The following is an 8,084-nucleotide window of genomic DNA, read 5'->3' as shown; positions in this document are numbered from 1 at the left end:
TATGTACACACACACACACACACAGTCATACCTTGGTTTTCGAACGTCTCAGTTCTCGACCAATTCGGTTTTTGACCAAAATTTTTGAGTTTTTTTGTTTTTTTTTTATGCATCAGATGACGAACAAATTTTGGTTCTCAAACAAACTGAGCGCACTTGAATGCACCATTTGACTCCTCGCCTTCCTTACACGCGGTAGTGACGCTTCCTCGGGTTGCTTTCCATTGTGAGCAGACGTGTTCAGGAAACAGTTTTATTTTAAAAAGAGCGTGGTTTCGCTTTTCGAACAATTTCGGTTCTCGAACAGCCTTCTGGAACGGATTATGGACGAAAACCGAGGTTGGACTGTATATGTATATGTACATATATGTTTAGCGTCGCCTGCAGGTGGCACCACATTTGCCACCCGTTGCTTTGGCGCCCTGTCGGGGCTCGAGCAAATGAAGCCACGAAAAGGCGAGTTCAAATCAGAGCTCAAAATGTTTTTTTTGTTTGTTTTGTCTTTCTCTCACGTGCACGTTCTCTGAGCCATTCAAAGCATTCCAGCGCCTCACTTTGCTGTCGCACATTTTCTTCTGGAGTCAGCGGGGCTCCGTGAGGTTCGAGGTGAAGGCTGAGTGGCAGCTCAGCGTGGCACGCGTCGCCCCAAAACAAGCACAAGCAAAAGCGAAAGGTTTCCAACAGCGACGGGCTTTATTTGGAGGTCGTAAACATTCGGACGCGACGGGCTTGAAAGGCCGGAGGGTCGCAGCGGAAGCGAAGCGGCCGGCCGGCCGCCCGCCCGTCCGCTCGTCTCCTTTTCCGGTCAGCAGGCGACGGACGCGCTTCTTCTCCCCTCGCCTCGTTGGCGGTCTCATTGGCGGTCAAAGTCGGCAAAGGCGGGAAACCACACGGCGTCTTTCCGGTGGGCCGGCGCGCTCCTGCCCGCCGGCGCCGCCGCGCGCCGCCCAACTTTGTTGATGCAGCACACCTGAGCCCACGCCAGCGACATCATGCAGGTCTGACGCACATCAACAAGAAGATCACGTGGAGCCAGACGTCGGCTCAAATGCAGCATTTTCGCCACTGCTTGCCGTCGATTGGGAACGAAGCCCGATGAGTACCGACGGGTTTGAATGTCGTTACCGTGGCGGTCGGATGAGGAGGAGGAAGGCGGGGAGGGCGGCTTACCTGAAGGAGCAGCAGCCCGCCGGCGAGGCCGCCCGCCATTCTGCCGTTTTGCTTGAGCCACTGCGCGATCTTGTCCAAACATCCGTCGGGGAAGACGTCGCGCCGGGCCCGCGACCGCTCCTGCCGCTGCGTCCCAAAGCCGCACATGGTGTTCAGCACCGACTGGCGAGGACACGCAAGGACGGCGGCGTGAGAGCCCCGCGTCTCCGAGGACCGGCCCGGAGCCCCGACCTGAGGGCGGGGCCTGAGGACCCGCTGAGACGAGGTGCTCTCAGGGCTGGCTCCTGAGGATCGGGTCTAAGGACCGGAAGGATTGAGACATCCTAGTGTCTGTCGGCCGTGGACGCGTTTTTGTTTTTTTTTTTGCCTCTGGCCGGTGTGACCCTTCATTTCACGAGTGGTCACCGTGGGTCCCCAGGGCCCATTTGTTGGTCGCTCGCCTGTGGAAGTGCTGGACAGTTGTGCCGCATGCTCCTGCCTGGCACTCGGCATCGCTGTAAGACTTTCTCTCTCTCTCTCCTGCTGACCACTCCACCCCCCTTTACCGCCCACCTCTCCTCTCTCCCTGCCAGCCAACGGCGTCCTTACGAGGGGGCCCATTATTTGGGCCCCGCCGCGTCGTGTTTTTCCAGATGCTTGGAGAAGGGAGAGAGGGTGAGCGAGCGAGCGAGTGACCTGGTTGCCGGGGACGACGCAACAGGAGAAGGGAACGCCGCAGGCCTCCAAGCTGGGATTGGCGTCGGAGCACTGGAAGTAGACGTTCCTGGACCAGTCCTTGTAGCCCTCCACGCCGCAGCACCGGAACTGCAAGCGCACGCCGTCGCGTGAAAGCGCGTTGGCCCGGCCGCGGCGCGCTCCGGCCCGGACGCTCGCACCTTCTTCTGGACAAAGTCGATGGCGTTCTCCAAGTCGCGGTCCTCCCGATAGCGAACGACGGTTTTCATCATCAGACGCTCCGTCCGCTCCATCACCTCCACAACAAAGTTCTTCTCACGTCACCAAGGAAAGCGGCCGTCGCACGTCCCTCCAGTTCTGCACTAAGACACCCTTTGCCCTCACGAGTAGAACGATTCGGCGCGCTAGGAGAACAATGAGCAAGCCCCCCCGCCCTCATGGCCGCATTTGAGCATGCTCAAAATACCACGATGACGTCGTTGGATGACATTTGGCTGCTCCTAGTAGCTCGCTTCTAGTCAAGTTCTAGAGTCGAGATGTGATGCCGCTCGTCGTAGCGCCCAGGGGCTAGTTTTGCCTCCGTCAAATCAAACCTGATGTCGACGTCATGCGCTTCTCATACCCAAGTTTGGGAAGGAGACGCAAGAGACCATCTGTGGAAAAGTGTGTGTGTGTGTGTGTGTGTGATACGGTGCCAGAAATGTCAGTGCGTAAAAAGAGGCAGAGTTTGCGCTTGTGTGAAAGGGAGCGAGCGAGCACACGTGAGAAAAATCCATTTTGCCAGCCCCTCAAGCAAAGGCTCCCTCCGAGGGCAGCGCACCAGCCGAGCGCTTCTTGCAAATCTCTCGCTAGCGAGGACAACCGGAGCGCTCCAAGGCGGACGGACTTGAGAGATACGGCGCTTGAAATGCTGGCGTCCTACCGCGTCGGTGAAGAGCGCCGCGGCGATCGCCGCGCTCAGCTGCAGGAGGAGCAACAGCGCCAGGATGGAGGCGAACTGCCGACAACAGAAAGGGCCCCGTGACCTCAGGCCACGCTTCCTTCGCCGCGCGCGCCCGCGTCATTACCGTCTTCAGCAGGCAGCCGGCGTTGCGCAGCGCGCCCAAACATCCCAGGAACGTGACCAAGAAAGTCAGGGAGCCGATGGCCACCAGGAGCAGGGCGGGGTCCAACGTCAGCGTGTCCACCACGTCTAAACGCACACGCGCGGACGCTTGTTTTCAAGGATTCATTGATTCTGCGCGCGGGCCAACGTCTTCGCTTGCTGGAATGTCGCGCTCCTCTCGAGCGGAAGGTAGCCGGGTCGGACGTCGCGCCCGCGCCGAGCGAGGAAGGGGCGAGTCGGCGAGGCGCCGAAATCAAAGCCCGAGGATGCCGACGACGAGTCAAAATATACGGACGGCGGTCGAGTGACAGCGAGGGGCCGCTCACCTTTCTCCTTGGCCACCTTGGCGTAGACTCCCACCGCAATCAGGACGGCGCTCAGCACCTGAAGCGGAGCACAAGAGCATTCTGGATGACCCGCGTCTGGATGCCATCTTGGCTTGTCACAGCGCAAAGTGTCGACCGAACCCAGTCCAAAAGCCCTCGCCATTGCACCCCGTCCTCTTCCGAGAGTGTTAGCGTTGCCGAGTACGTTCCGTTTGAGTCGGATGTGTCAAATGGCGCGCTCCTTCCAAGTCGCCTGCAGATGAGGCCCGCACGCGCCTCGCGTCTCTTCAAAATGGAATCCTCGCATCTCGTGAAATCGCCGGCATGGGGAAACGAGCGCCCGCCCTCGGACCCTTTGCACGTCGCGCGACCTCAGAGGCGGAGACGGGAGAAGCGGCGCGGCCGGAACGCGCGCCAGAACGGCGCGTCGGCGGCAGAGTCGCCTCCGGCCCTCGCGCAAGGCCGCGGCGAGGGCTGGCGGCGACCTCACTTGGCCCCCTTTTGTTTGGCGTTCCCGGCCGGGAAAGCCCACCCCCGCCCTCCCTCGCCGGTTCCGGGTGTGCGCTCCCCACGATTTGACGCATTTTGCCGACTGTCGGGCTCGCGACGCCCTTCGAGACTCTCATTCGGTCCGCTTGACCCGACCCGATCCCGGCAGCTCTCGGCGGAACTCGCCCGCGCTCCGTCTCCGAAGCCCCCCGGACGCTTGAAATTCGAGTCCCCCGGCAAAAAGCAAACGGCTTTGAAGTCTCCTCGCAGAGTGGCCGTCGGGTCGGCGGCTCCGCTCCGGCTCCAGTCGGAAAGGCCCTTTGAATTGGGGGCGTGACCCCCGCCGCGGAGGGGGAAGAATGGAAAAGGTGCGCGGTACTGACCCAGAAGACGTAGCAGGAGATGAACAAGAAGTACTTGACGCCGCGGTACCCTCGCATGTCGGCGGCCGAGCTCCGGCTTCGTCCCGCTCGCAGGCGGGGACGGCGTCCGGGGCGGAGGCTGCCTGCTGCGCGTGTGGCGGCCTGCTCTGCATTCCTGCTCGCACCAACGCCGAGCGAACGCCTCCCAGGTGCAAAAGTGTGCCGCTGGCGTGGGGGCGGCAACTTGCAACTTTAGCTTTTCTCTTTTGAATAATAAATATAAGAATAATACATTTTATTTATAAGTGCCTTTCAAAACACTGAATGAAAGGTCAACACGAAATCGGGGGTCCCGTTCAAATCTGGAAGGCGACAGACGGCACTTGCTGTTGCCCCAAACCCGTTCGAATGCATTCCATCCACGGGAAGATGGAAACGTGAGGGGGGGGGGGGGTGTGTGTATTTGAATGGAAACAGGAGCACTGTGGAATGCTTTCTCAAAACATCCGTCTGCAAGGCGTGAGCGCCGTTAGTCGTTCCTGGCGGAGGATAAGGAGGGGAAGCCCGCGAGTCGAGCCGGCGCACCAATCCAACCCCCGTTTCTTGACACAACAGCGCACGGCACCAAATACGGCCAGCTACCAAAACGCAGCGCATAAGGCACGGCCGCGGACGAGACCTCGGGACGATGCGGCTCGACGCGTGCCGCTTCGCGGTTGGAACGAAAGCACGATTCCCGCTCATGGTTTGCCCGTCAAGGGCGTTCCGGACGATGCGTCGGCAGGAAGCCGCGAACGGCTCTTTGAAGTCCTCAAGATGTCGCCGGCTTTGTTTTCCGTTCGAGTCCACGAGAAAACGTCAGCCGGGAGTGGCGCGGCGGCCAAAGCCTCGCCCCGGCGACGCGTGACGTCGTCTTTGGCCGGGCCCAATGAGTGACCCGCTTTGATCCCGTCAGACTCCCTCCCCCCGCCCCCTCCCGCGCGGCAGGTGTTGGAGGCTTTAATCGGGTTCTCTTCATCCTCGGCCGCTCGCTCGCTCGTCTTGCTCCGCCGACCCCGTCCGACCCCATCCGGGACATGGGCCTGCTCAGCTTCCTGTCCGCGGCCAAAGAACGAGCCGAGAGGTTCCTCAACGAAAAGAACATCGTCACCGACTTCCTGGGCAAGGTCGAGGAGAAGACGGGAGTCAAGAAGAAGATCCTCGCCGCCGGTACGCTATCGTGCTGCGTGCGCGCGCGAGTGCCGAGGTCCCGAGCGGATTGCCCTAATCCGCTGAGGACGAAGCCGCACGCCACTTGTCGTCTCGTAAGGTGTTAAGCGAGGTGACGCCGCGACGACTCAGCTTATAAACGGCGTCCAGGTCGCACATACGGACGGGAGACGGGATACGCCGGCTGGCGGCGGCAGATTTCTCACCCGACTTTTAATGGGGGTGTGCTTTAGGGCGGTGCTATCCATCAAGAACATTTCAGGAGAGAGAAAAAAATCAATGAAATGGTTTTCACCCTCAGGCGCCGTCTCGGTGACGGGATTCTACCTGGTCTACGGTTACGGCGCCTCCCTGCTCTGCAACCTGATCGGTTTCGTCTACCCGGCGTACTACTCGTGAGTCCCGCAGGAGGTCCTCGATCTGGACCGGAACAGAAGGCCGTTTCATTGCGTGTCCGTAGAATGCGGCGGCCCGGTTTCACGTCCCGGGCGGTCGAGCGGAAGCTTCCGCGAGCTTCTGCCGGTCCGCCGAGTCCATTGATGACGTCTGTCGTCTTCAGAGTCAAAGCCATCGAGAGTCCCGGCAAAGAAGACGACACAAAATGGCTGACCTACTGGGTGGTCTACGGAGTCTTCAGTCTGGGGGAGTTCTTCTCTGACATTTTCCTCTACTGGTTCCCCTTCTACTACGCCTTTAAGGTAGCCTCCTCGCCCCCTCCGCGCGCCGCACTTTCCTCTCGCTCTTGTCCTTCGCCGCAGTGTTTGTTCCTGTTGTGGTGCATGGCCCCCGTGGCCTGGAACGGATCCCGGGTCCTCTACGACCGAGTGGTCCGCCCCGTTTTCCTCCGCCACGAAGCCGCCGTGGACAACATGGTCAGCGACCTCAGCGGGAAGGCCATGAGCGCCGCCGAGAACCTCACCAGGGAAGGTATTGCGGAGGGCGACGCCGAAAACCCAAACGAGTCGCTCCATTCCGGTCTAGACCCGAGTCCCCGGACAACGCGCCTGCTGTCTTCTGTTCAGTTTTGTCCACCTTGGTGAAAAACAAAGCCTTGGTGTCGCCCGATGCCAAAGGTTTGCCGAGTGCGACCGGAGAAAGCGCCGAGAGAAGAAAAACGGCGTCTCCTCCGCGTGAAGAGCAAGAGGTGCGTACCGTCCAAAGTCCGAGCCGTCAAAAACCACAAGCGACGACTCCCAGCTCCTTGAAATGATACCGTCAACTCCCCTTTCAGCCTTTCCTGGGTTGACGCGCAGGTAAGCCGCTCCGCAGTTGGTCGCGAAACGGTGCGGGGACCTACTGTGGACAAAACAGGCCTCGCAAGTGCAGCGAAGCAAACTACTTTCACTTGTTCTTGGCTCCCCCAAAATCCGATCCATCCCGCGTTATGCTCGCATCCCAACCGTTAGCCTGTTGGCGTTTGGGCAGCGATTGAAATGGTAACATTGGAATGTGTGCACTCAGCTTGCGGTGTGAGCGGCGAGAGGAGGCGCGACCCGGTCCGAGGAGAAGAAGGAGCTCCGCGTCGGACTTTTCCTTCCTTTCCTGCTGTTTTCGGACTTGCTCGGAACAGATCCAGCAAACTTGAAAATGTTCTTCATCACCGAGGTCAATTCAAATGAACTTTTCTCCTAGTCATAGAAGATGTTGTCGTGTTTCTCATCATGCGCACGCATAACACTTTTTTTTTCATGAGGCAGTTTTATTTGGGAACGTCTTTCAACCTAAAAAATAAAAGAAATATTGCTCCCCCCCAGACCAACCTTTGCCCACGAGGTTGAATTCACTGAACAAGTCCGAAAGGGAGGTCATCATGTCAAGCTTGGTGGGCTAGCTGTTACTTATTTAGTCATTGTTGGCGTATGCATTTGTATTATTTCTTGAATTTGTAATTGCATTTGGTATGCCAAGTCTAAAAAAAATGAGAATAAAAAAAAAATGATAATGAGGTCATTCTTGAGCATAATTGAAAATGATCGAGCTGATTTAATCGATACAACTGAACGCTGCTCGAACGTGGTGGACAAGTCGCACTTGACGATGAATTGGATCGCGGAAAAGGCCCTTTTCCCTTTTCCGGTATTGCGTGAAAAATAAGAGCGTTGGTGATTTGTAATCGGAGTCCAAATACCTCGTCGGCGGTGATAAACATGTTCGAAAGTAAGAAGCGCGGACTCGAGAAGAACAAAGCGACGGCGCGATGCCGTCAAACGGCGACAAGACTCGGCATTTTGTCAGCGTGTGGCCAAGGCGTCACCTTTTATTTTGAAAGACGGCACCGGATGGTCCCGGCGTCCTTTTTTTTTTTCCGGCACTCGGCTTCAGCTTGTAGGTGGGCCCAAAGGAGCACGCGGGACTGGCGAGCGACCGCTATCGAGACGTCAACATGAGCCCCACAGGTGAGCGCACAACTGGCGTCTCGGGGCGCCTTCGAGCGGCTCTCGAGACTGACGAGAAGCGAACGCGAAAGAGCTTGGCCGTCAAATGCCGGCCGGCCGGCCGGCTAGCTGCTCGATCGTGCTAGCGGCCGCGCGCACTTGATCCCCGAAGCAAACGGACGGACCGACCGGCCGACATTTGACGTCGGGTCCGTCCGTTTTTCCTTTGGTCGGCGGAGCTCACTTTCGATCGTCCACGCCGCGGCGGCTTGTCAAAGTGCACATTTCATTGACGGGTCGACGGCTGGCGAGGGCACGCTTTCGTCAATCGCGGTTTGAAGTTCACGTTGAATTCAACTCCCGGTTTTTTTTT

General features: G+C 58.5%; 3 protein-coding genes across 9 annotated transcripts in view; 2 read left to right on the top strand and 1 right to left on the bottom strand.

Moving 5' to 3' along the window:
• Window positions 1-670: 670 nt before the first annotated feature.
• Window positions 671-4,387, bottom strand: LOC109506863 (tetraspanin-33). Of its 2 annotated transcripts, none has more exons than XM_019855876.1 (8): window positions 4,149-4,387; window positions 3,277-3,334; window positions 2,913-3,037; window positions 2,768-2,842; window positions 2,046-2,141; window positions 1,846-1,974; window positions 1,171-1,332; window positions 671-970 (listed from the first exon to the last, which is right to left on the bottom strand). In XM_019855876.1, the coding sequence occupies exons 1-8, from the start codon at window positions 4,203-4,205 to the stop codon at window positions 854-856; spliced, it is 819 nt and encodes a 272-aa protein (XP_019711435.1). In that variant the 5' UTR covers window positions 4,206-4,387; the 3' UTR covers window positions 671-853. The 2 variants fall into 2 exon arrangements, with proteins under 2 accessions (XP_019711435.1, XP_019711434.1); XM_019855875.1 differs by having other exon boundaries at window positions 671-1,000; window positions 4,149-4,384.
• Window positions 4,388-4,847: 460 nt separating this feature from the next.
• On the top strand, window positions 4,848-7,017 carry reep6 (receptor accessory protein 6). Of its 6 annotated transcripts, XM_019855774.1 has the most exons (6): window positions 4,848-5,336; window positions 5,638-5,731; window positions 5,896-6,263; window positions 6,359-6,480; window positions 6,568-6,589; window positions 6,798-7,017. In XM_019855774.1, exons 1-5 carry the CDS (start codon window positions 5,204-5,206, stop codon window positions 6,580-6,582), a joined length of 732 nt encoding a protein of 243 aa, XP_019711333.1. In that variant the 5' UTR covers window positions 4,848-5,203; the 3' UTR covers window positions 6,583-6,589; window positions 6,798-7,017. The 6 variants fall into 6 exon arrangements, with proteins under 6 accessions (XP_019711333.1, XP_019711335.1, XP_019711334.1 ...); XM_019855776.1 differs by having other exon boundaries at window positions 5,896-6,034; window positions 6,095-6,263; window positions 6,359-7,017; XM_019855775.1 differs by lacking the exon at window positions 6,568-6,589.
• A 647-nt stretch (window positions 7,018-7,664) lies between these two features.
• thop1 (thimet oligopeptidase 1) overlaps window positions 7,665-8,084 on the top strand; it is a 10,604-nt gene continuing 10,184 nt past the window's right edge. The window contains exon 1 of the mRNA XM_019855831.1: window positions 7,665-7,732. Coding sequence (XP_019711390.1) covers window positions 7,720-7,732 — 13 coding nt within the window. The 5' untranslated portion in view covers window positions 7,665-7,719. The remainder of the gene's footprint in view (window positions 7,733-8,084) is intronic.

This window comes from Hippocampus comes, unplaced genomic scaffold, assembly GCF_001891065.2.
Source record: "Hippocampus comes isolate QL1 unplaced genomic scaffold, H_comes_QL1_v1.1 scaffold463, whole genome shotgun sequence".
Lineage (NCBI taxonomy): Eukaryota > Metazoa > Chordata > Actinopteri > Syngnathiformes > Syngnathidae > Hippocampus > Hippocampus comes.
The sequence above is the reverse complement of the archived record's forward strand: the minus strand, read 5'-3'. Positions and strand labels throughout refer to the sequence as shown.